Source organism: Platichthys flesus, chromosome 2 (assembly GCF_949316205.1).
Source record: "Platichthys flesus chromosome 2, fPlaFle2.1, whole genome shotgun sequence".
In the NCBI taxonomy this organism is placed as follows: Eukaryota; Metazoa; Chordata; class Actinopteri; order Pleuronectiformes; family Pleuronectidae; genus Platichthys; species Platichthys flesus.
The window spans coordinates 10,967,415-10,994,469 of record NC_084946.1 but is presented as its reverse complement, the minus strand read 5'-3'; the positions used below and the strand labels follow the sequence as shown (position 1 = coordinate 10,994,469).

Genomic DNA, 27,055 nt, shown 5'->3' with positions numbered 1-27,055 from the left:
CAAGTTGGCACATTTAACAGACATGAAGCAATTACTCACCAAGCACAACAACAATTGAAATCTACAGGCTAGGCCACTGGTTGTTCTTAGGCTTATAATAAGTCTTATCATGTGGTCATTTTTGTCATATTATGTGTTGCTTAGTGTGCGTTTGTGTCATCACACTGCTGTAGCATCTTGTGTTGAGAAAAAAGCTAAACCCTGAACCATTCAAAACGCTTTTAATGGGCCATGCTGTTGTGATCAGCCAATGACATGAACGGCGGGGAAACACTACACAGAGGGAGAGAGAGAGAGACAGAGAGAGAGAGAGAGAGAGAGAGAGAGAGAGAGAGAGAGAGAGAGTGGCAGCATGAATAAAGGCAGGCAACGTGCAGAAGGGAGGAGGGAGGGGGGAGGGGGGGGTGATCCGAGGGCTAGGGTAGGCTACAGGGAAATGAGCTAGGGGCGGAGCCTCTCTCTCCGAGCGCGTATGCCTACATGCATGTGTTTGTGTGTGTGTGTGTGTTTCCCCGCTCACCCCTCCTCCTTTCAGCCACCCCACCCCCATCCCTTCTCCCCTCCGTCCCCCCTCTCTCCTCCCCTCCCTCCTCGACTCGGCTGCCCGCCCCTGAGTCTGGAGCAGCGGCAGCAGCAGCGGCAACAGCGGCAGCAGTGAATGGAGCTCCACTGCCTTTCCTCGCCTCACAGTGCGGGAATTACACCAGCCGAGAGCGGAATGGACACGGAAGGGAGCCAGAGCAGCCTTTCCTCCGGCACGGACAACTCCCCCCACGACCCCTGGTAACGGCCTCCGGGCGCCCGCATGCCCTTTTCCACGCTCTCCTGCTCGCCTCGGCCCGGTTTGAGTTCACCTTGGACTTTAGTTGAGTTCAGTGCGGGAGCGGAGCCGCGCCGAGACAAAAGACAAGCACGCTGCGTGTGTGTGTGAACGCGTGTGTGTGTGTGTGTGTGTGGGATGGATTCACTCCGCGGAGGAGACAGGGACGCACCGCCGCTCTTTCCCTCCTTCACGCTTGTTTATTTATCTCGCTTTTCCTCCACAAGGCCACATCGCAACTTCTCCTCCATCCAATGGAAAATCCAATCCCCCTCTCTGTCCTCTCTACCTCTCCTTTTCCCTCCTCTCCTCCTCTGGGGGATTATAACGGCCCGACTGGCCGATTGGTGACTTCGCAACATGGCCGATGCTTTCTTCTTACTTTTATTGACGCTGTAATTACGCACAATTCCGCCCTTCAATGGATGTGTGCTATGTGGCCGTGCAGTAAAAAAGACGCGTGTGTATGTGTTATTGTGTGTGTGTGTATGTGCGTGTGACTTACACATTCTGTTTCTCTCCATTCAGCAAAATGTTCATCGGGGGTCTGAGTTGGCAGACGACACAAGGTGAGCTGTCCCGCACGCTACTTTCACAAGTCTCAATGAACGCCTTCTGTTTGTTTGTTTGTTTATTTTATCTCCCATCATGCATGTGGCGTAATTACAGCTCCCGCGTTACACTGCAGCTTCCTGAAGTTGAGGAGAAACACAGTAAATAGTTGAATCAAAGCCTTGTATTCAATGAGGATCAGGATCTCAGGGTTTAGACTTGCAGAGAGACGCAGGAGGAGGAGGGGGGATTAACACTGGAGAGGCGTGCACACACACATACATAGAGTTGTCTGGATTTGTTTCCTGCATGTGCACTCATTAGCACTTATAATTACAAGCAGGGGGGGTGATCGATTGTTGTGTGGTTACGCAGAAGTTCAGATCCTATCGGAGCCCAGGCTGCGCGTCTTGTTTTCCTCGTTGTTGCGCTCCGCTGCGTCCATTCATTTATTTTAAGAGCCGTGCGTATAAGGCTGACGCGTGAATACAGTTTTTTTATTCCCGTTACGTTATTACCCCGTCACTGCTGCTGCTGTTGTTGTGGCAGAGCTAGCAGCAGCAGATCGTCCCCCCAGCTCCGCAGGGCCTTCCAGGCTGGAGGTGCCCGTGCTGGAGCTGGAGAGGGACACAAACACAACGTGGTCCGACACCCATTGTCTCTCTCCAGCCACATCACCTCAGCCGGGACACGGCCTGTTCGTCTCTCGCTGCTGCCTGTTTTTTGTATTTATGTTTAACCCCGATCCCCGTTTGCTGTGTCCGCAGAGGGGCTGAAGGAGTACTTCTGTAAATTTGGCGAGGTGAAGGAGTGCATGGTGATGAGAGATCCCGTTACCAAGCGGTCGAGGTAAGAAGGAGGCGTGTGCGCCCCGCCGTCCTATCACTGGATGCCTCATGCTCTGCCATGCTTCTCCACGATGCGTCTGTATGTGACTTTGCGTTCTGATTTCATGGACTTTAACTGGTTTTGTCTTTTACAGGGGCTTCGGGTTCGTAACATACGCAGACCAAGACGGTGTCGAAAAGGTTTTGGCGCAAACCAGACACGACCTGGACTCCAAAACGGTGAGTTCTGGCCCCTGCATGGAGACAGCTGCAGGCTGGTGCCACTATAACTGGTCATTGGTAACTTTTCCCAGTCAGATTCTGTGTGCTGGTTTATTTTTTCCCCTTGGTCCATTTTGTTCCCCATGCACCGAATGGCTTGTAAAGTTGAGGAGTTGAGCAGCCCCCTCTCCTCCTCCTCCTCCTCTCTGCTCATTTCCCCCTCCAAATCCCGGTTCAGGGCGCCAACATGAAAGCGTTCTTTCTTGGACTTCATTGCCATGGTTACCTGGGGGACCTGAATGGGGAAGGAGCCCCTGCAAAACCCTCACAGGGTTTATACACAGAGCTCACACGTTTTTTCCCTCTTACTTTTTTTTTCTTCTTCAAATAGCAAATAACAGCAGCAGGTTTGGTGGTGGAGACTGTCAGAGGAGGGAGGGAAAAACAAGTTTGGGGAAAATAAAAAGTTGGGGCAGCAATGTTGGTTGGGGGGCGCCTGTAAGGTCCCAGATGAGGTTTAGTCGGATTTGAATAGTGATGTTTTGTAGATAGAGGCTGGTGTTTGTAGAGGACGTGCCCGAACAGCTCATGTTACTGGTGGGTTTCCCCCTCCTAAACCGACCCAGGAAAATTCAAATGTTTTAAATGGAGCAAATCGGTTCAGAGCGCTCAACCAGCTCGCGGTTTAGCTGCACCATTCACCTATAGAGCGCACCGGCTGGAGAACAAGTGTGACTCCCTGTGGTTTGGAGTTTGGCGAGGGTGGAAGCCGCCGACTCTGATTTAAATATCTATGAGAGTGTGGATGTTGTTGTCTTGGTCATGTAGATGGGTTGTGGGAATGGGGCTATGGGTGTGTCCTTGTCAGCTTGTGGCCTTTCCTTTACAGCTTACACACACACACACACACACACAATAGGATTATTTGAGAGTGGAAATCGGTTGCATAGAAAGTCACCAGAGCCCCTGGGTGGAGAGAGGTAGACCTGGTTAGTTGTTGGGAGCAGGCCGGTTGCCGGGGGTGATGCCAGCCACAGGAGACGGTGCTGTTACCGACTGCACAGCCTGATGGGACTTATGTTGCCATAACAACTTCCATGCTAGTTTGCATTAACTCAAGACACTATAGGCTTGGTTGGTTGGCTCAGCAAAGCTCTAACACACACAGAAACACACACACACACACAGATAATGCTAAAACACGACAGACCTTTTTACTTGTGTGTCTTTGCTGATAATGTGTGTGGTGATTAATATTTAGAAAGTTGTCAAACTGGGATTTTTTTTGACAGAATGAGTGTTGCTGCAGGTAATGGCTCAGAGTTTTCAGTCGTCTTGGACGTGACTCTGCAACTGTAAAGTGTTACTTAGTGAGTCATGCTACCTCTTAAAACCAGGTACTGCTGAAGCCTGTGGGAGCCTGGCCATTTGTGTGTGTGTGTGTGTGTTATGTGAACACAGGTTTGGAGGCTTGTGGAGACTCAGCCTGGCAGGCCACTGGTGGGGTTAGGCGTTGCCCTATTATAAACCAAAACACTACATAAGTCTAAACAATAATAATGTTAGCGGCTCGACTGCAGCTTTGGCTGCTCAGGTTGTTATGGTAGCGCCGAGTGGAGCGAGCAGCGCACCATGCCATTTATCCAACCAGGCATTTTATCACAAGGCTATGGTTGCCATTTTGTCGTTCCACTTTGGGATGTCTGAAAAAATTTATCTTTTTCATGTGTTTGCCAATCTTTGATTTGCCAGCACTTTATAGATAAGGGCTACACTGACTTAAGGCTAATTTTATTTGGTCTAAACCGATGCAATGACACTATATAAAATATTACTGATCCCCAAATGTTGTGCAGCAGCAAAACTACTCATTCCCGGCTCCAACCACTGTATTAGGCCAACGATTTCCCATTTTTTCTTGATATAGGACCCCCAACAAGATACAAAATATTTAAGGGACCCCTCATGTATGTAACTTGGAATAATTTGCCATTTTACACTTCTATGTAGTTACATGAAAGAACAACACAAGATAAATATTTAAACACATGTATTTAAATTTGTTACCCCCATTTAAGAACCAGTGTATTAGCAGCATGGTTTACATCTGTATTTAAAACAAATTATGAATGAAGGTCTCAATTATAATTTTTGGGGTAAATAAAATGCTGCAGCTCGAAGTCAACTTCGGGTCAAATTCTGTGGAGGTGGAATTAATATTTGTAATAACTTGCATAGCTTTGTGGGGCCCATGTCACCCTCTGTCACACAGCTAACACATAATTATTTTATATATTTCTTTCTTTCTATATTTTCATGCACTTTGAGTCTGCATCACACCTGGACGCCCCCTCCCCTTCCCCGCTCCACTGTATTGTTTGATCAGCATGAGATTTGAGGAAGACATTCCTCTCTGGAGTGAGAAAGACGACTCGGTGTTCTGATTTTTTATTTTTATGCTGAGCCTTTAGTTTATGAGAAAAGAGGCTACAAGTCCTGAAGCAGGAAGAGAAGAGGCGCGGGAGGTGGATATGAAAAGGATGTATACCAGAGACACAGGGTGAGAAGTAAACTATATTAACCGGTGCAAGGTCCATTGCACTGGTTACAAGTTGTATTAAACATTTACAGTCCTGTTACATCAGTATAGTTTAATGCACCATTTAGAAACACCAAAGCCGAGGGCTGAGATTTTGCATCACAATACCTGCGTGCCCTGAAAATATAAATACAACAAATGTGAGGCTGTCTTTTGTTTTCTAGAGTGAGCTCTGTTTGAGGTTGTTGTTTTGGTTGGAGGTCAGATTTCCTGTTAGGACAGAGTGTGGCCTCGGGGCAGTGCTGTGCTGTTGTATTTCTCTGGACAGAGAAGAAGGGCACAACTGGTATTTGTTTTCTCTCAGAGATAGTTTACTGGAACCAGTTACGGGAAGGAGAAGAAAGACAAAACCAGTTCTTCTCACTCACTCGGATAAGTGCAGGGGGAATTTATGTTTGTATTTGATTAAGCAGTGATTCATTTTTTATTCTTCTTATTATTTTTATACGCTATTTGCTTGATGATGTATTTGTTCATTGATGCTGCATGTTTTTTCAACGGGCATCCTTTACAAATTACGCCATAACTAGCAGGTGTCGACTTTGTAAACCCAATAAAAGGCAAATGACCCATCTTCAACTGCTGGTAGAGGAGTTTGTCTCTCAGTTTTTCTCCTGATGAGTCATGTTCAATGTCACGAACTTGCCAGAAACTGAGGCGCTCTCTTACCTCCCTGTCTTGCCAGAGTAACATTTTGCACGATATGGAGAAAAAAATGGCCGTTGCACATGGTTTCCAAAATATAAAAAACAACAAGATTCTAGACTACCAAAATAAAATCCTGTTTTTACAGGAGAATCATTTGAATGAACACTGATTGTGTCCATATCCTGTGTATTGTAGACAAAACACAGATGTAAGTGGGTGTTAGTGGGTTTTTTGACCTGTGGAAAAGGGGCTTCAGACGGAAAATAAACAGGAAATGGAAAAAATAGGTTCCATACATACTTTTTTTATTTATTTAAACTTGCTCCTGTGGACGTGTTGTGGCCATAGGCCCAACTGTTTGTGGAGGGACAGTAGCAGTAGCCATCAGTATGGCGCTAAAAGAGCTACTTTCGCTGCAACAACATATGTTAGTAGCAGCCTCAGAGGACCATTGGCACTACACTGTCAACGTCTTTGCTGGTCTAACACCTGGTTAGTGGAGAGTTCAGTTTGCTAGCAGTATCTCCTTTGGCTCCCGACTGGAGATTAGCTGTTAATGCTGACATGGACAAAACTGGAAAGAGCAGGGGGGTTGGAGAAGGTAGAGGAGAAGAGAGAGGGAGGGAGGCTCAGCTCCTGTGCTGTAATTAGTATGGATCTGAAAAGCAACTAATCGGATTGAAGGAAACAAACTGGATTGGGTTTCCGAGAGTCCATGCTTGGCCTCATATCCGGGGATAAAGCCTGGGCCGGCTCGGAGGGCGGATCCAGGGCGCTCTGTGGTCGTGCCACAAACTGGGCCTGACCAGCACCAGCACCATCGGCCAATGCACTCAACCGCCGCGGCGACGCACTCAAGCTGGGTTACCGGGGTAGCGGCAGGGTTGGGTTGGGGGGTTCCTCATTAGTGAGCTTCGTTAACTAATTACTGTGCCATTGTTCAGCTGTGCAGATTGACCCTGCTGGCCCGGGCCCAAACTAAGTCTCTCTCTCACTGGGTGTGCAGGCATTGACATGCCAACTCCTTTTGTCCCCCCTCCTCTGTTTCTAGCTTTTTGTTGCGCTTATATTGATTATATTGCACATAATGGGGCGGCCTGTGGAGCCTTTTTTATGAACGTGTGTGCCATTTTGTTGCACTGATGTCTTGGCAGGTTGTCTGAGCCCAAATGTCTACATGTGGTTTGACACATTACGACAAATATGTTCATTGGCGGTGGCGTGGAAGGAGGTGGATAGTATGTGTGTACACTGGTCTGTCCTCGCCCATGTTAATTACATACTGTATGTGTGTCATTTTACATGTGTGGGGGCTTACATTATGTGGGGGCTTGTGAGTGTGTGCGTATGTATGTATGCATGCCTGTGGGGGTAGCACGGGAGCCCCAGTTCCTCGACGGGCCCATCTGTTTTGTACTCTTTGTCCTGTTAATTAATGGAATCAGAGGGGCTGCCTGCTGGGACGGCCCCGCCGCACCGCTACACTGGACAGGCCCACTTTCTCATGGGCTCGCTCTGTTTTCCAAATGAATGCCTGCTCTTTCTTCCTGTGCTGTTTCTCCTACCTCTTCTATCTATCCATCTATCCATCTATCCATCTATCCATCTATCCATCTATCCATCTTTCCATTTATCCATCTATCTATCTATCTGACATTCTATTATTTTATTTTTGTTTTCCAGTTTGTAACACTGGTGGACGCGCTGGGCCACGTGAGGTGACTATTGGCCGTAGATTAGTCTCAAATGCTAAACCACTAAAAACAGAAATCTTACCGTAGGCTCTTGCCGCCACTGCGCTGCTTAGATTAAGCGGAGGTTGGATGTCATGAAGCAGGATGCTAGTCAGACCATTTCACCGACACTCAGTCATAACTCTTCTCCAGCCGTTTCTTCTGTGGAGGAGGAACGGCTGTGTGGTTACATCTTGTCACCGGTCCTGATTGGGACTGTGACTTTTACACAGCCACTTCTTGAAAAATCTCAAGGCTTCCTCCTGAAGAGCTACGTCTGAGTGTTGCACACGGTGACTGGCTAAGACGTTTCACTATTTTGCTTTGTGGCCTATCTTGTCTTCCTCGAGGCTAATCTGATAGATGCTGTAGTTTTTCATCTATTGTTGCCTTTCTCTGAATACAGCCAGATGTAGAAAACGTTATATAGATTTATTCTGTTTCTTCACTGAAGTGGAATGATTTTTTTTAACCGCATGGCATGACCGTAGCTGTAGTAGCACTACTACAGATATTGCATTAGGCCTAACCTATTCTAGCTGGTAACCTTCTGTATTCCAGGTTGTTTAAAGAACTTCTATGAAATACTGGTGTCAACATGTGTAGTATCAGTGGTCAATATTACACCATGAGGAATGTTTTGACCCTTATAGATTTTTAAATCACATCATTCTTTAATATCTCTGTTATTAAAGTTATTTCTACCTATTTTTGAGGTTTATAATTCTCTAGATAGGTCAAATACATGTAATTAGTGTTCAGTTACTTAATCCACAAGCAGTTAATGCAGTAGTATATCGCAATATATATATTAATTCTGTTAAAATATACTGCACACATAACTTGATCAACCACTCCTAATGTATGAATGGCGTTATATCCAAATCAGAATTAAATAGGAAATTAATGTTACAAAATGGTTTCAAAATGTTCAATTAGTGAAAATGCTTTTGGATGTCTGTGTTTGTTGAATATTGTTTTCCTTATGAATATACTCTTCTGTATTTACTGTGGCGATCATTGGTACGTGACTGCAGCCATATGTTTGTGTTGGGTTCTTCTCCTCGCTGTCACTTTCAGCTTACAGCCTGCGTCAGTGCCACATAATCGCCTCGGGGCGGCTCCTGTACTCTAGTCTTGTTAAAACGGTTAAAGGCAGGTGGCCTGACCTGGACACAAGAGTATGTTACCTCTCAGCGCTTTCAGGTGGGATGAAGAACCACCGGCCATGTTGCGTGGCGTTTCTCGCAAACTGATTTGTTAAGGTTAGGTTAGGGTGTGTAGCATTGTCTATATAACAATGAACTGCCTAGGTAGAGAAGGTGACACAGTACAGTGTTTATGACGCAGTGTTCCTCTCTGATTGTATTATTGTGTTGTTCTTCAGAGGTCACGGCAGCTTCTCTCTTCTCTAATGCTTCTTGAATGTATGCCTCAAGACAATTGTACAGTTTAAAATCAGCTTATTTCAGTCTAGTACAGATGGACAGGACTGTATTAGACAAAAGCAGCTTCCTTTGTTAGCCATTGAGACCATTGTGTCTTTTGCTGTGTAGTCGGTTTAGTTTCTATTGAAGGTTAAAAAAAGCATGTGGTACATATAGTAAGTCACTTTGCTTGTGAGTGTACAGCATGAAGCCACACACGTATATTATGTTACGCTCGGCCCATTAAGCACAGATCCAGTAAGTGAACGCTGGGCTGCCGCTGTTTGTGCGTGCACTCTCTGGTGGCCATCACGTGTCCTTGTCTCTCTTCGCTGAGACCAGCTGGAGGTGACACGACACTTCACGTCTTTGTGTCCCCACTTGAAGGTGCAACGTCCTCCTGCCATCCAAGGACGTTGCAGCTGCATCTTAGTTACACCGTGTCATTGCTCTCCGAAAGCAGCGGTTAATCTGCGGCACTTAAAAGGTCCTCGCAGGATTGGTCACCGGGAGCAGGGAGATATAATAGGGAAGAGATGAGAGGATTGTTTTGGATATTGAATCAACCCTTTGAATTGTGTGTGTTGTTCACATTATAAGTACTTTCTTTCTGGCCCGTTTGATAGGCTCCTTTTAGTCGCCAATATCAATCCAATACCTCTGACGGGCGGCAGCGAGAGACACAAGGGGTTTCACTTCACACATCCAATTACTAGAACAAAGATGGAAGTCTAAGACCATAATACACTACAAGGCCCTGTGACCTAAAATCTCTCATGTTGGCTCGGTTGAGAGTAACACGAGATTCCACACAATTTTAAAATGCCAGGCCGGGCTTTGCATATTTAGAGTTATTAAAGGCCAGCTCGTTCAAACCTCATTTGCTTCTAATTGTATCTGTAACCTTGACCAGTGCAGATACGTTTCGTGAGCGGAAATATGGATACAGTCAAATCTGGCTAATCCAAAATGGGGGTTGTCTGGATTTGTGAGGTTTAGAAAAAATAGATATCTCCATCTGAATTATGGGCAGAATATTAAATGCTCATTTCGGATTTCGGCCTGTTTAGGTTGGTGCTGTTACTCATTTAGTTCAGAGAATGTATGCATTCACAACTCGCTGTGTGTTCCGTCCTCTCGCCTGTTTGTTTGGCTGGCAGGTTTGGAGGTTTTCTTTAGGAGGGGGCTTGCATAAACAAGGGGCTACTATACATACTCTACAGATTTGCATATGCTCTACTTCTGGACTTATAGGCCTTCAGATGGTTCAGACTCAGGCTCAGTGCAGTAGCCGATTCAGTGTGATAATTCATTTGGTTTTGCAGCAACAGGATCGACCACTAACATATATATCCAGTGCTGTCTTTGTTAAAGAAACTTAAGCAGGGTGGACCTCCACGTCTCACAGGGCACAACTTCAGTTTTGAATAACCCGTAACCTCTTTTTGGTTGCCTGGAGGTCTCTGTCACCCTTTAACTGCTCAAAAACACATTTCACATTTTATCAGATGAAACCCTAAGACTTTTAAGATTGATTTATATTTTGACCTGATGACGTTTTTCCCACGTCTGCGTTTCAAATGTGTGGGATCTTGGAGAGGACAATGGAGTTTCATATGCTTCACGTGTTTGTGATTGTTGATGACAGCTCTTTTGATACAGCACCACTGCTCCCAAATCCCCAGTACGTCTAATTGGATTCCTGTTGTTTTTCAAACAGAAGGAGTTTGAGTTTTATGTCTATTATTGTCTAATTGACCCCAAACAAACATAACTTCATATTGCTCTGTGAATGATCTTTCGGCAAACTCAAGCAATATATACAGCACAATATATAAATGCTTAGCCCATATTATATAAATGTAAAGTGTAATATTTTATCTACTTCATAAAATGTGCAAGCCAAGCCAAGTTTGTCTCAGTCAGAAAGATTTTTATTTTAGTACGTTTCTACAGAAAGAAACAAGGACATTTATTTGGTAGCATTAAACAATATGAATTATTGTACACATACATGGTTGAGTTCTCTGGATCCTCAAACTATAAGGAGGTTTAAGTGTTGAAATCGTTATTTTTGCACATTTCGACTATAATTTTTTAACTTGAGTGTCACTCAGCCGAGAACATAACTCGGCCAAGGCAACAGTTAAAGTCAATCAACTGCACCACATAACCCATTTATAGATATCATTAGTCTGATTGGTCTCATTCAGATCCATGAATTATTCCCTGGGAAAACAGTGAAAATGAAAAGAAAAAAAAAACACCAATCCCTGGGATTCCTGATCCAGATGTGTAATGTAGTCTTGCTGGCCCCCTATAATCATTCATAAAAACAACAATAATAGAGGATCTTGAAATATGTACGCCATTACAATATGTGTTCTGATAATAATGGAATTGTATAATAATAATGTGTTTCACTGCCTTTAATAACTTTAACTATTTTATCTCATCTCTCTTCTACAGATCGACCCTAAAGTGGCGTTTCCCCGTCGGGCCCAGCCCAAGGTGAGTGTGCCCTGAAGGGGTTAACGGCTAAAGGAGGAGTCATGATGATGTCATGTGTCACCCCCAATTACTCAGCCCTGGTTGGCTAGGATTAGAGTCAGGCACGTGACCAGGGAGGAGCGCCAATCCACTTGTCCAGCCTGACACCGTGGCCCCGTACCCTGACCTTAACATCCTCCCCCCACCCTGCACCCCGACCATCAGCAGCCAACAGCGTGCACATACACACACACATATGCTTTTTTGTGTCCTTGCACACACTATTGAGCACTCACCTGCACGCACGTACACACACACACACACTGCTTTGAGCTCAGACCTGCACTGAAGAGAATTAACCTCACTGCTCAGAGGAGCTTTTAGAAACCTCTGAGATTAGACAAACACAAACAAACACTAAGTCTCTTTATCAGAGGCATCTGCCCCCCCCCCATTTCTAATGTGATTAGTGGTAAACGATGCCTTCTTCTTCTTCTTTCCTCTTTGCTAGCTGGTGACCAGGACAAAGAAGATCTTTGTCGGAGGGCTGTCAGTCAATACCACCATCGAAGATGTGAAGCAATACTTCGACCAGTTTGGAAAGGTGAACCATACACAAATCTGGGATCTATTTGTAGCCACTCAGTGACAAGCTCCTGTCTTTTCTCTGATGCAGTGGTTCCCGACCTTGACTTGTCTGAATCTGGTCGCCCCTACATAGACACGGCTGAATCTATTTAAACTGAAAGTGGATACAATTATTATTTAGGCTCCTGCTCTCCATAACCCTTAAAGGATAAACAGTATAAATATTTAATAGATGGATTTATGAAATAATTATTGATTTTCGTATCTTTGGCCAGTTTGGTCAACTTTGCATTCTTACTATTTCCACCTGAAACGTCAACAGTTTTCAACAATTTATCCATTACATTTAAATTGTTAATCCATTTGCTAACTAGAATGACACTCAGTAGAACACCACGGAATAGCACACATTCATAAATATCAGTCCCCTGAATATGTCTGATGTTTTTTCATTAGGATCCATGAATCATTCTAAATAAATCAAAGCGAATGTTACTGAACGTGAAGAAAAAAATCATGATCCACACCAAAATTTTAATTTACTAGGTTCTTCCTTAGTTCATGACCCTCCCCTTTATGGAAATTGGTTGAGTAGTGTTTGCGTAATCCTGTTTACTAGCAAACAAACAAATTAGAACAAAATAAAACTATTTTCTATCTAATTTATTACTTTCAAGTGAATATTTCAACTAGTTTCCTTTCAACAAGAACTATTTTAACCATTAGTCTGTTAGCTAATTATAAGAACTAGAAGATGAGGTTTTGTTTAAATTCACAACTGTAAAATCACTGATATATTCTATTCATAAACACTAATTATTAAGCCAAACCAAAGGTTCAGAAAACCTAGAACGGGGCCAGTTTGTCTGAAGAACTGACGAAAGAAAACAAGGTGCTAGTGGCCGGCCAAATATAGACGGGGACAACCAAGTGCACTGTATCTGTGCCATGTGCCTCTTACACCAGCATAACATTACGATAAGAGAAAACACAGTGGTGCAATACTCTACAAAGCCCATTCAAACATACTACAGAGATACTATAGCCCATTTGAGTAGAAGCTTGACAACACCACAGGCAGTGACACAGACAGGTACAGAGATGGAGTTACAACTGATTCATTTAACAATCTGACTCATTACCAGCTGTGGTTTAACTGTAGTATATCAAATATATCACATAATGAATGATTATCTATTTTATCATCAGACAACAAGCTAGACCACACGTCAGAGGGGCAGAGGATGACATTTAACTCTTCATTCTCTTTTGCTTCTTGAGTTTAAATCACCTGCTGTGCACTTTGTCTCCTTGTTACCACCGCGCCAGATCTTAAAAAAACACAATTACAATGCAACTGTAACTTTCAGTCAGTATCCGTCAGACATCCGCTGCTGTGGTCCTGCCAAACATCCAGCTCAGTGGGGGCCCTGCTAAGCGTGGGGCCCTGGGGGCGGCCGCACCCTCTGCCCCCGTGGTCGCTCCTCATGATGCCAGCTGTTTGGCAATGAATATTATTTCAATCATTTATCAATCAGACATTTCAGCTTTCCATTATCTCATGCCAAAATTGTTTTAACCATTCTCCTTTTAACTGATTCAACCCATTTTCCATTAATGTAAGCTGACTATTTCAATTATGTATACTTACTATTAGCTATATGAATCATTTATCACTTAGCTCACTATTCCCACGGTCTCTTACTCTTAGATAAATGTTTTTCTTTGCTCCCACATTTACTTGTTAACTGGTCTGTGCACACATTTAGTTTTAATTTGTGTTGATTGGCTGTTACAGCTGACTCAGTGTGTGGACACACATTTTTAATCAAATTAAAATGTCTGTTTCATCAAATTAGTTGTGCTACTTCACAATCTTTCCACCTACACACTGTGCAACCGCAGATACTACCACGGAGAACAAGCACCCCCTGGTTGGGAATCACTGCTCTAATAGACCTTTGATGAACTGTACTCGTCTTGTCTTGCCTTCCTCATGTTCCATCGTTCCTCTGCTCATAAGCAAATTTACAGAGAAGCAATTGTTTTGATTTTTTTTCAAACTCTAGTCAACTTCCCCCTTTCATTCGAGTCATTGCTCAACAAAAGCTACACGCAGGGTGTAAAAGGTGGTGAGAAAAGTGCCAGATGTTGAAAGTGAAAGAAGGGACTGAAAGAGAGAAAGAACTCAAAGAAAAGAGAAGAGGGGGGAAAAGCAGTGTGGTCATCTGTGTTCTGCTCTGGGTGCTCTAGTGTTAGTTTAGTTTGTTAGGTTATCTCTTTTGTCGGCCACTTGACTCTTTTCCGATCAGATCTCTGTGTTTTTTAGCCTCCATACGTTTGTCCTGCTCTGCCCCCTTTGAATGAAATGTGGTGAAAGGCAAACCCATGCTGTGGAGACAGATGAGTGGCCGGGGAGAGGGAGGAAGAGAAAAAAAAGCCGCGAGAGGAGAGGAAGATGGCGGGGGACTGAAAGGGAAGAAGCAGCCCCCCATGGAGGGAGAGGGAGGGGAACTCGGAAAGGGTTGAAGGGCAGAGAAAAGGAGGAATGTTGAGATAGTGTGGAAGGAAAGTGGAGATGAAAAGGAGGAAAACAGCAATCTGATGGGCTGTAAACGTTTGAACGTGTCGGTCATGCAGGAAAGGGTTCGTTTTGAGCGAACTTCACTTCGGGGGGCTTGGGACTGTGTTAGGGTTCAGGCTCTTCAATATGAACCAATCAAATGCAACAGCTGCTCCTGTAACAGCCCCCCCACCACCATATCCAAAAGCTGTACCTCAGACACCAGCTCCCCTCCCATCCCATACAGACACACACACCCTGCTCCATTCCCTCTCAGCTTGTTGCCGTGGTGACCTGCTTTCGCCCATTGTCCTGCTGTAACCCAGTGTGTGTGTGTGTGTGTGGGTTTTGTTTCCTTTAAAAATGCGTGAGAAGTGTGTATTTGCATGAATGGAAAGATGGGTGTGTGTGTGACAGTGGCATCATGGAGGCGGCGGAGGGAGGCGAGGCTGCATACATTTGTCCAGATACAGAGAGACAGCGAGACTCACAGCCAGTGATCCTCTTGTCACAAACACTAAGTGTGCGTGCGTGCGTGAGTGTGTGTGTGTGTGTGGTTCTGCTGCTGTTGACCAGTGAGCAGGACCGTTAGAAAATGAGTGTTGCTCAAGGACATAGGCCTAATGGTTTGGAAAAAATTAACAGCACGAAGCTCCCTCTGCCTCGTGTCTGCCCATGTTTTTCTCTCTGCTGGCCTCATGTTCAGGGTCATTACCGAAACTCAGGTACTGGTTCAGATTTAAATAACTAGCCTGTGTCCATTCTTAACCAGTTTGGAATGTTCTGTTCTCTTGTTAAAGCTCCAGAGCGACTTCAGAATTATTCCTGGTCATTAGCGAGTCGTCCTCACTTTTTATTGTTTGTGTGCTGGACGTTGTGTGCAGAGCTTTTTATAGTCAAGGTGCCGAGTGTTTATCAGAAGATGTTACAGTTAATGATATACTTAAATATGGGTAATTCTGTCAACATGGCATGGCGTCTATTTCGACACAATCTTCAAACCAATGTTATGCTTTTACTTTGAAGACAATATTTAAAGAGGAAATTAGTCTATGAGGCTGGCTGCCATGGTGGAGATCAGCACCTGTGACCGCTCCAATACGGTGCAAATAAACATGGTCCCATATAGTGAATTTAAATAATACAGATTTTCGAAATTATATCAGATATGATTGGCTGCAGGCCGCCAGTTACCACCCACAGCTGTAGTTTATCTGAGGATGCAGAATAAGAGATGCTCAACTGAAGGCACCCTGTCCCGCCCCCACTGACTTCTAAAGAGCACTGGTTTATTCAAATTTAATCAATATCGAAGGTATCCCATGTCCAAATTGTCGTCACTGTTCCTCCCTAAGCCATTTACTATACACATGGCACATGTGAAGCCGATAAGAAGAACAGAGATATGAGTTCCACATACAGACACACATTTGAGGAATTAGCAGGAAGACGTCCTCTTATTTGGGGCCGTGGATCCAGGATGACGTGTGTGAGCATCACACTCATTGTAAGGTGGATGTTGTGACATGTGTCGTGTTTTCCGGAGCGTGTTTTTATTGAAAGTGGCTGCAGCTCTGTGCCGAATCACTTCTCCCTGGTGATCACAGACACTCGTATCTAAGACAACATTCCCTCCGCAGGATGAGGGGGATATCTGGACTGTTTGGACACGTGAGACCAAAGCTGTATCATGGATAGCGCCGATCCCACAGTGCATTCCTGCCGAGCAGGAGGTATTTCTTGTTTATTGTCCGAGCCTGGTTGCAAGGTGCAGGTCGGGATGGAGTGGGACCCGGCGCCTTGTTTATTTTCATACCGTGGCACCGCCTTGCAAAGGAAAACACAGAATGCACTATGCATTTTCGGCATCTCTTTGATTCAATTTGTTTGAAGTACACTTCTGAAAGCACACTTACGCAAACTTCATTAGACTGGACTCCACACATCAGGTGTTATGGACCAAAGTGAGGGGTTGAAGGCGTGTGTTTACGAGTGGTTCCCCTAACAGAACAAGTCCGAGCTCCTGTTGCTGAATGCCCCTGCACCAGTGAGACCACAGCAGCCATGTTTGATGTAGGTCTTGTGATCCCCCCTCAAACTGGTGGAGAGTTGAGAACACCTCCCTCCGTCCTGCTAACGGTGAATGTGGAGCCTGTGTGGATCAGAGAAACGTGTTTTACACAGGAAATCAGGCTGATAGTTTGGTGATTTGATGATTAGCATAACAGGCATTTAAGTCACACAGTCAATTATGTTTAATCCAAAGGAAATTCCCAGTTTTGACTTTTTCCAGCCTCTGTACTGCATTCCTGAAAGTACCTTACATTAAAGAAGTAGCATGAATCTGCTGATGGCCCCTGACTGGTTGGGGAGATTTTTGTTTGCATGATTTAAATGAAAAATCATAATAGTAAGAACAATCATTCTTATTGCCACAGAAAGCCAAGGCATCCATCTTACACCTCATTACGTCGTAAGGCTGTGAGGACGTCTTAACATTTTGTTACGTGCGGTAAAATATGTGTCAACAACCTTATGTGGTGCCAGGGAGTGGCATGAAAGGAGCTGAGAAAAATGGGAATATGGTTAACACAGCAGTAAAAGTAAAATGTTTAAATAACTTATCGAGTGTTAAGGCACATACAATTAATTTTGAAATCTATTAGATTAATATCTTTTATGTGTCGATTTAGCAACATTTGGGGGAAATGTATAACATAATTTCTGTACTTTTATGATGAAATGACTTATATAACTGATTAGCCTGGGTTATAGAATGCAAGACATCAAGTAAGAAAAAAGTAACCATCTAGCTACCATTTCTATTGCAGAGTTCATAAAATGGAAGCCCTCCCCTCTTAAGCTCTTTTAAAACAAAACAGGAGAATATGTTCGAATGGCAAGTGAAGGAAAAAGGTGGAAAAGATGAAAAGTGCAGCATGTGGAGAGACCAGACGGGAAAAGTTAGGACTCCGTTCACCCATGTGAGCTGGCGATTAGGAGGCTTGACTGAGCACTTTGTCTGCTGGCCTGTTTAGAGAGAGAGAGAGATGGCTGTGGAGAGAGAGAGAGCGGGGGAGAGAGAGAATAAAAGAGCTAGATGTGAGGAGGCAGCAGGGAAAAAATGTGAATGCCACCTTTCATAATCTTGGGGGAAAGAACCTGTTATGGACTTGCCAGCAAACACTTGTTCTTCAGACAAAAGCAGCATGCTTCAATAAAACCTGGATATGTTTTACTGCTGCGATCCGGAGGCTGCACAGTTAACCCTTCATCTGAGAGAAGGGGCCCAACTTCATGAGAATATGACCTTAACTTTTCTCCACTCTCCGCGTGCATGCTGAGCAGTTAGCGACTGAGCCACTGCTAAGCCAATCTCCGACCCCCACAGCTATCCAATCAGATTGTCTTACAGCACCCTGGGCAGTGGACATCGGAGAGCATCTTCTTATTGGTTCTGGCAAGGGCAAGGGGACCGGTGTGCGACCACAGCATAAGCTCACACACGTTTACCAGTCAGCACACCCTTGTTTTCTCATGGAAGACAATAAGGCTAACCATATTAGCCTGACCCCACAGCACAAATAATCTGTTTGTGCCTGCTTAAAAAATGAAAATTGGCTTCGGAGCAGCACAGCTAAAACCCCTGGAAGCGGCCGTGCGAACCATCCCTCCAGAATAGATGCTGCTAATGCTAACAGGAGGGCTAGCCGTGCATGTAACTCTAGTCCTATGATAACATGTTGGCTCGCAGCTGTCTACTTACTGTCCTGTTCCCCGGCTCTCTGCTGTGTCATTGAGTTTGGACGACCGGAAGGGTGAAAGGGGGGGGGCTTTAAAACTGAATGAAGGACAGAGAGGGGGGGCGCTGCTCTGCATGTGAGTGTGTGTCCATGCTATACATTGAGAAGGAGGAGAGTTAACAGGGTCATGGAGGCTGTAGAAGCAATCTCAAACCACTCCATATTCATCATTTGGCAAAGAATAAGGGACCTTTTCACCTGCACAGGTGCACACATACACACGCACACACACGCACGCACACAGACGCGATCTCAATCAGTCTCGAAGACGCCTGTGTGTAGTTGTGTGCTTTTCTCACGAGGTAAAGGTTAGAAATCGGATGGTCTGGTCATCCAAAGGCCTCTGCCACTCATGTTACACTGGTTTGAGTTTCAGTGCTCGCTGCCTAATGAAAATAGCCATGTTGTCATACTGGACATGTGTCTCCATGTGACGCATCAGGTTGCACCACAGATTTGTGTGAGGGTTTTTTTCCCCAGGATAGCCAAAAAAGCCAAAGTTATCTCTCCAGCGATCCCGGCCTTGGTTTCCCTGTCTCTCTCTCTCTCTCTCTCTCTCTCTCTCTCTCTCTCTCTCTCTCTCTCTCGCGCGCGCCGGAGCAGAAGCTGCTAACTTTCCTGCCAGTGAAGGACAAGTGGGGGAGGAAGGGAAGAGAGAGGGTGAAAGGGGGGGAGGAGGAGAAGGAATATGAATAGGGCAGTGGAGTGAGTGCAGAAAGGGAAAGTGGAGGGAGAAGGAGAATAAAAGGAGAGCGTGTTAACAAAGACCCAGGTTCACTTTGTCCTCTGCTCTTCTCTTCAAAAGTGTTCACTCAGAGATTTTCTATCTTCTATCAAAACTTTACCTTCTATCTTTTTTATTTATCACCCCATTATTCATCACTATTTCCCCCCCTTTTCTCTTATGCTTTCTTTCCCTCTCTTTTCCCTCTTTTCACTCCTTTCTTCTCATTGAAATGAGTTTGGGTTTGTGGAGGGGGTGGGCAAGTTCTTCTAATTGAAATTCTTTTCAGGGTCTCCATGGTAATAGTAAACTTTTCAGAGAAGGGAAGAAAGACAGTCAGGGTGAGCGAATGAAAGGGGGAGAAAAGAGAAAAGATGGAGCTAAGAGTGGGAAAAGAATTTCCTCTCGTGCACATAAACTCTTCCTTTTCCAGATGATAGATTGTATTTTATTTTTATACAGCTCCCCCTCATTTCCCCATCGCTCTCTTTCTCTCTCTCTCTCTCTCTCTCTCTCTCTCTCTCTCTCGCTCTCTCTCTCTCTCTCTCTCTCTCTCTCTCTCTCTCCTCATTCTTTTTTCTTTTTCTCCTTTGTCACCTGTCACCCCTCCCTCCCTCGACCCCCCCACCCTCTCCATCTGCTTTCCCCTCTAACTTCTATGCTAAAAAGGGACAATGGCACCCCATGCTGTGTAATGGTCTGTGTGTGCGTGTGTGTGTGTGTGTGTGTGTGTGTTAATATGTCGTTGCTCATCTATCCTCCGCTTTGTTCTCACAGGTTGACGATGCCATGCTCATGTTCGACAAAACAACCAACAGACACAGAGGTATGTACACCGAGTAACTGTCGACACATCCAGAGACAGGTCCTCATGAATGGAGGGGAACAGCGTGATAGAGTAATTAGGTGAAGCTCCTCAGAAAGAATAGCAGAATATTTCTCCGTTCACATTGTTTTGTCCCTCCTTCTCCTCCGGCTTCCCCTCGTTTCATTTATCTCTGTCCTTTCTCAGTGAGCCAGAAGTGCAGCGCCCGCTGAGGGTCGCGGGGCGGGGTCAGGATGCTTACAGGCGAGGAAGTAACTTAATGAGACGTGAGAAGTGACGAAAAGAGGGAGGGTGGAGGGGGAGAAGCAGAAACTGGGGTGTGATCATTGGTAGAGGACAGATATACTGTACCTGATCCTCCATGATGTCAACACCTGATTGACAGAGCGAGCCACGCTCACAGTAATGACAAGGGATGGAGTTTATTTCCAGTATAATTGCTGAGATCGGGAGTGGTAGGGTCTCCTCTACAAACTGTATGTCCTTGTAACAATCTGTAGGATATCACAAACAAGTGTGGGAATTACAGTCAGTGTGTGTGTTTGTGTCTTCCAGGTTTTGGCTTTGTTACCTTTGAGAGTGAGGATGTGGTGGAGAAAGTGTGTGAGATTCACTTCCATGAGATCAACAACAAAATGGTACTGACACATTTCCTCAACTCACCCTCTTTGAAGAGCTTAATATCATTGAAACACTAAATCTTCAGTAGTTTTGCAGTTTTTCTTCATCTATTGTACTTGAATTGATAAGAAACATATTGATTATTTGCTCAGTGGTGTTAGGGTTTTCTTTAGGAGTGTGTCAGATAATGAGTTTTGTGTAAGCATTGATTCAATCTTAGTAGTACTTGTTATTAAATTATCATTTACTTCCTATGTTTCAGGTGGAATGTAAGAAAGCCCAGCCCAAGGAGGTGATGACACCGACAGGCTCAGCCAGAGGCCGCTCCAGAGTGATGCCTTATGGGATGGACGCCTTCATGCTGGGCATCGGCATGCTGGGTAAGATCCAAAATCAAATATACCTGAAGCAAATACACAGTATCAAAAGTATGTGTAAGTTCATTCATAGAAATATTCACATTTAAAGTGCCAGTCATTGATAACCATCTCAGATATTTTATTCATTAGAAGAATGTGTTGTTGTTCAGATCAGAAGGTCAACACAACCCATTTCTGTTTTATCAAATATCTTGTAATGTCACAGTTATCTCTGCGTTTAGCCCTGTTAAGTTACTATTTGATTTGTATAATTGAAGAGTTTGCATAATTGTTGGAGGAAAAATATCAATGATTGAAATGATAATAGCTATTTAATTGAGTAGAGTAATACATATATGACGTGTATACATATATTGATGTTATTTTCACTTCATTGTTTATTGTCGTTGTGCAGTTATATAAAAGTAATCTCACATCATGATGAAAATATCCTTTACGGCTCCTTTCATCTAGTATTTCTAAAAGGGGTTTCCTTTTAGAAATACCTCCTCCAATAGTTGATATGATCTAAAGGTCTAGATTAGATTAATATTATTGTCTGTGCTGATTCTCAAAGGCAAATTTCCTATGAATAAACCTACTGTGTATCTAAGAAATTTAGAGGTCACACACTGAAGGACGACACAGTTCTGCTCAGTGGAGTAAAAATATCTCTTGAAAAGAGAAATGAAGAAAAAAAGTGCTATACTGATGTCATTTATAGTTGTTTGGCTCCCTCTACTGGACATTTGAGATTGCACTGTACTATTGTCCCCATAGTCTAAGTATCAGCTGTAGCATCACGTGACATGGACTCTTACATACAGGATAAATACTATGATGATGATGTTGATTATTAAAAAAAACTCGTATGTTCTAACTAGGATACATTTTAAACTCAGTATATGTGATTCAAATAATTCCAGAACCAAAAAGAGAACATCTACAACTATCAACTACTCCAAACATGTGGCTAGGTTTGTTAGTTTTTATTTATTCATATATCATGTATTTATGTCAAAGCTCACCAGCAGCTCAGTACTTATTCAAATGTCATGAAGTACCTCCTTCCCCTGTGTGTGTTAACAAACTGCTGATTTTGTGTCTTCTTATAGGCTACCCAGGTTTTCAGACTACTACCTACACCAGCCGCAGCTACTCTGGAATTGCGCCTGGCTACACTTATCAATTCCCAGGTCCGTTTGTGTACACCTCACGCACAGTTCCCTCTGCTCTCAGAAGACACGGGCTGAACGATGCAGGCTGTGACATGTAATTGATTCAGCTGTGGGTCCTGTGGGGATGAACTGTGTTCGCTCTATGGACTCACACACAAACACCCACTCGTAAACACAGGCTTAACATCAGTGGATTCTCAGGCTGCTTGTAGATGCTTTGAGGGTTTCATTTTGAAATGGTTTCTGGCGCTCCTCCTCTAAAAGACGTTCTTTATGTCTCAAGTCGCTAATGTTGATTTTCGTCCTTCGATTTGTAATCTTTTTTTTCCTTTTATTCTTCTGTGTTTATTTGATCTACTTATGTAAGCCCCTTTCATTTCGCCGTGTCGCCCCGCCTCTTCCTCGGCTCTACCTTCCTGTCCTCTCTCACCATAGATCTCTGACTTTCTCTTCTTGTGCTTCCTTGTTGGCGTCAGGCAGTGGCCACATGTGTGTTTGTGTGAATGTGGCTTTGTAGTGTGGTGGGTTGATGTGGGCTGTATTTATAAAGTTCTCTCTCTCCCTCTCTCCCCAACCGTCTCTGTTTCTAGAATTCCATTTAGAGAGAACCCCCCTCATGACATCATCCCAGCACCCTGAGCTGGCAGGTTAGTGGCTCCTCACTCCTCCAACGCCCCAAGAGACAAAAACAAATAATTAGCAGCAGAAAGTCAAATGAAGCTGCTTCTAAATAGGATTTAGCTTCACAGATCTACGGCTATGTTTACATCGTCCTGTTTATTCCCATTTTAAATACAATTTTTCATGAAATTTTCTTTTAAATTTCTTCACTAGTCAGTACAAACATGAGGTTTTAGTCTGAACATGTGACTATTCCTGTAATGAGAATAGTATTAGTTTACTACAATGGGCCCTAACTTCCTGCGATCATTCCAGGTGTTTTTTCAGCTGTTGTGAAAACACATTCCGATATAAGTCTGTGATTCTGTGTCATACAAACGATCCTTTGAACTTACAAAGACCTTCTGTCTGTGAAACCTGGAGTCGAATTCACAAAGCGTCTCATCTGACTTAGGAGTCGTCCCTAAATGGTGGTTAAAGTTACTAGCATAGAGTTATTCACAAAGCCGCTCAGTGTGACTTTCACAGATGGACCGAGAGAAAAGAATTTTTTTTTTTTAAATTATAATACATTAAAGGGGATAGAAAGTACCAAAAACTTGAACAAAAAGTGAGTAAGGTGGAAAGAGTTAAACCTACATCCTCCGATGGGATGGTTCTATATTTAGTTCAGGTCAACACTGTCGGCCATTAATACACAGTTTTGATTTAAGAAAGAAGCTAAAATAACGTTCACACTCTCATCTCCACTGTTTAGATTTGTTGATGATTTAATTCTTACACTCACTCGTCATCAAAATATACATTTAAAAGTTCCTCTGTGTTGTACTTTCCCACATAATCTGCAGTATTTAACAGACTGCGAGCAGGTTTTAATGACTCATCAGAACTTTCTCAAACTTATCTCAGTAACATACCTGTTTACAATGCTTTTGAACTTTGTGAATTTCTCCTAGACCACAAACTGTGTTGTCCAAAAGAGTATCTCCCCTGATCTTCAAGCAGCTCTGTCCCATTTATACCGCCATCCAGTGGCTTTAAGCTGCAACTGCATCCATGCCGTAAATGTCATCCTTGTTTATCTCGACTACATTATTTTGTTGCCCCTTTAAAGAACCCTGTGGTTTGACGGTGTATCAACGGTGCAGATGGTTTTTAGGATATTAACTCCTTGACCGATTGGATTTAACTCAAAGAAAAATGTGTGATGGATGTTGACACCGCGCTGTAGATTGTTACTTATGAGTACATAGGAGAGATCAACAGTGAGTTGTACATTCATTTGGGCTTTCTGCTGTAATCCTCAGCCATTCCTCTGACTGCATATGGACCAATGGCAGCAGCCGCTGCAGCAGCAGTAGTTAGAGGTATGTATGTATGTGTGTGTGTCTGTGCCTGTGTGTGTGTGTGTGTGCGTGTGTGAGAGACAGAGAAAGAGAGAAACACTGAGACAAACCACGTCTACTTGTGCATATTTGTATGCTTGCCTCAGGTAGCTTGGCCTGCTTGGACAAATAAAAGAATATTTTTAGACATGTATGTGTGTGTATGTGCCTGGAGGCCTGACTTGTCTCCTCTGTCTCTTAGGCTCCACCCCTTCACGCACAGCTGGTTTCCTGGGCACCAGTAGCCCTGGACCAATGGCTGACCTGTATGCTGCAGCCAATCAGGACTCAGGAATCGGCGGCTACATGAGCGCTGCCAGCCCCGCCCCCAGTTCAGGGTTCGGCCACGGTCTAGGGGTAGGTCTCACACACACATACACACACACACACACACACACACACACACACATACACACATGCATGAATGAGCGAACAGAAAGTGTATTCATTCTTTGTGTGTGTGTGTGTGTCTCCTCAGGGTCCTCTGATTGCTACTGCGTTCACTAATGGCTACCACTGAGGCGACCCAGGTCACTGAAGATGGGGGGGCTCTTCCTCTGCTGACGAGCCAATCACAATGCTGGCTGCCCACTGATGGCACAACCTGATTGGCCGGCCACAGGCTTTACCGGGCTCCCTGTGGCTCCACCCACCGACTGAATATCTTTTTAAATCCTGAACTCTTGTTTTGCTGTACTAATCTCACTTCGACATAACGTCCCCATCGCTCCTTGTTTTGTCCTCACGTAGTCTGATAACTAGATTCCACCCGCTGTCATCTTCTTTCTTCTTTTGATGCTGAGAAAAGAAAACTCGAAAAAAAAAAAAAAAAAAAAAATAGATCTCCGAGGAAACATTTGTCATCTTTGACAAAGACACAGAGGACTATTGAGTTTTTTAATAATAATAATAATTTTATTTCAATGTTACATGTCGTTTCATCATGAAATCTTTGAAAGCTGTTACAGAGGGAGAAAACACCGCGTGAGATGGGTGTTTGTCTGAAAAAAAAACATTTTTAACAAAGGAAGAACAAATCCAACAACAGTTTTTTTCTTTTTTTTAACTGAAGCTTCACGGAAACACAGAAAAAAAACCTAAAATGTATATTTTGGTAGTCTTTAAAAACAAAACCTTTGTAATATTGTTATTAATATTGACATAATAATGATAATCTGTAAGGTATTTTATTCTGTAATTGGTTTTAAAGCAATGTTTTTATGTCTTCCTGTAAGATATTGTATATAGAGGTTGGGGTGGGTGTGGGAGGAAAGGGGTGGGGCTTGCTGATATGGGGAGGGGTTTACTGAACCGGCTGGCATGCCATTGGTTGGTTTGGATAGGGATAACAGCAGGACGTCATGTACTACTTTGTGTGGTCATCTCACTACTTTTTATCAGTATGCATAATGGTTTATGTGTACGTTGTTGGCCAGTCCGCTCATGCGTTGCCTGCAGGAGTTCTGTCTGACGCATTTGTTCAGTAAAAGAAAAAGGTTTTTTTTGTTACTAAGTCATTGCTGTGTTCGCTTTACTTCACGGAAAAGCAACGTTGACTTTTTATAGTTTTTAACACCACGGTGAACCAGATTTCTACTTCAAATGAAGTCGACAGACTGCGAAGGAGCAACAAACCTTAAAACAAGAGAAATCACGGGTTCACGGGGTTGGGGGGGAGGGGTTGACTTGACTTCCTCTTTTTTGAAAATATTATATATTTTTTGTGCGATTCACTTCTCAATGTTTTTTTGTTGTTTTTGTTAATTTTCTTTTTGTATTATTATTCTTTAACGCGGGATTTTCCACCGCGAAAAACAAAATGAAGGACATTCTCAGAGAAGCAATTGTAGAAAACATCACGGTCACGTTCTGTCCTCTTATCACTATTGAAGGTGCATGTGGTTGCATCTGAGTGTGTGTGAGTGAGTGTTGTGTGCATACATCAACGTGTAAAATGGAACTACTTTCGGCAACGAAGGAGCATTTCGATTGCCTTTTTTTGGTACTGAAAAAAAAAAGAAAAGATCACCCTGTTCCATTTTGGCTCATCTGCTCCTCTCCCCTGCCTCCCTCCCATTTCGTATTTAGTTCTAAAAAATGTCTGCTCCTCTGGATCCGACATGTTGTTGTTTATCGACCGTTGCTGCTCCGTGTAGTGGTGAACAGAGGGGGCCTGGGCAGGGAACCACAAATCGAACAGGGTCTCGCTCCCGGTCGGCTCTGATGCAGGACCTCAGTACAGATGACGCTGGCTGGCAGGAAACGTTAAAAGAAAAAAAAAGCTTGAACAAATTCAACATTTGCAGAAAAATAAAAAAAGTCGGCCATTTGTTAAGCCTTCTTGTGTGACGTTAGCCGCAGCAGCAACCTTCCTGATCCAGCCAGCAGCTCCTCTGTCAGACCACCTGGGACACGACATAAAACTACTGCTGGACACCAACACTGTAACTTTTTAACTTACAATAAAGCAATAAGTTATTTTTTACCTTACAAATGAAAATAGTACTATTATTGGTAATAGCAGACGACGTGTGGATAATTCTGCGGCATTAAGACTTATTTTCAGAAAAAAAAAAGAAACTATATTTTTCTGTTTGAAGATCTTGTTCCCCTTGTATATTGATTTTATGATGTCTTTTTCTTGTGTTGATGTGAGGAAAAGGGCCAATGCTTTGAATGGAGCTCGTAGCTCCACACAAGCTCAGTTAAAGTTGAAGATTTGGGCTGTCCTCTGCCAAGCTTTACAGCAATGCTTTTCTTTTCTCCTTGTTTTTTTCTGACAGTTTCAATTTTAAAATCCTAATAAATTATTCTAAAGCATTTGACTACGATTGTCATTTTTTTTTTTTTGTACATTTGACAGTGTATACAAAGTTAAACACTGATATCACAACACTGACGGCATGTAAAAAAATGCGTTTTTCACAGTTTACATAAATTACTTCAAAAGTAAACTTCACGGTGTAGGTATTGTCAGAATTTTGTGAGCCCTAGTGGATGTCTATAAAATGACACCCCTCCCCTTTAGATTCCCGATTTTCCGTGAAAACTTAAACTAAAATGAACATT

The 27,055-nt window shown here is 43.6% G+C and overlaps 1 protein-coding gene across 2 annotated transcripts; it reads left to right on the top strand.

Annotated features, from left to right (window-relative positions):
* Nucleotides 1-574: 574 nt before the first annotated feature.
* LOC133962519 (RNA-binding protein Musashi homolog 1-like) lies at nt 575-26,806 on the top strand. 2 transcript variants are annotated; one of them, XM_062398155.1, is made up of 15 exons: nt 575-783; nt 1,349-1,389; nt 2,140-2,221; nt 2,355-2,439; nt 11,298-11,339; nt 11,830-11,922; nt 19,774-19,822; nt 20,378-20,460; nt 20,706-20,823; nt 21,729-21,779; nt 21,918-21,998; nt 22,571-22,627; nt 23,909-23,968; nt 24,189-24,343; nt 24,465-26,806. In XM_062398155.1, exons 1-15 carry the CDS (start codon nt 659-661, stop codon nt 24,504-24,506), a joined length of 1,164 nt encoding a protein of 387 aa, XP_062254139.1. In that variant the 5' UTR covers nt 575-658; the 3' UTR covers nt 24,507-26,806. The 2 variants fall into 2 exon arrangements, with proteins under 2 accessions (XP_062254139.1, XP_062254147.1); XM_062398163.1 differs by lacking the exon at nt 21,729-21,779 and having other exon boundaries at nt 577-783.
* Nucleotides 26,807-27,055: the final 249 nt, after the last annotated feature.

Excerpts from the sequence above, each read along its gene's own strand:
- LOC133962519 (XM_062398155.1), top strand. The coding sequence starts at position 659 with ATGGAGCTCCACTGCCTTTCCTCGCCTCACAGTGCGGGAATTACACCA. Across the intron at positions 11,923-19,773 it reads ACTTCGACCAGTTTGGAAAG|GTTGACGATGCCATGCTCAT; the intron begins GTGAACCATACA and ends TTGTTCTCACAG. Across the intron at positions 19,823-20,377 it reads AACAACCAACAGACACAGAG|GTTTTGGCTTTGTTACCTTT; the intron begins GTATGTACACCG and ends TGTGTCTTCCAG.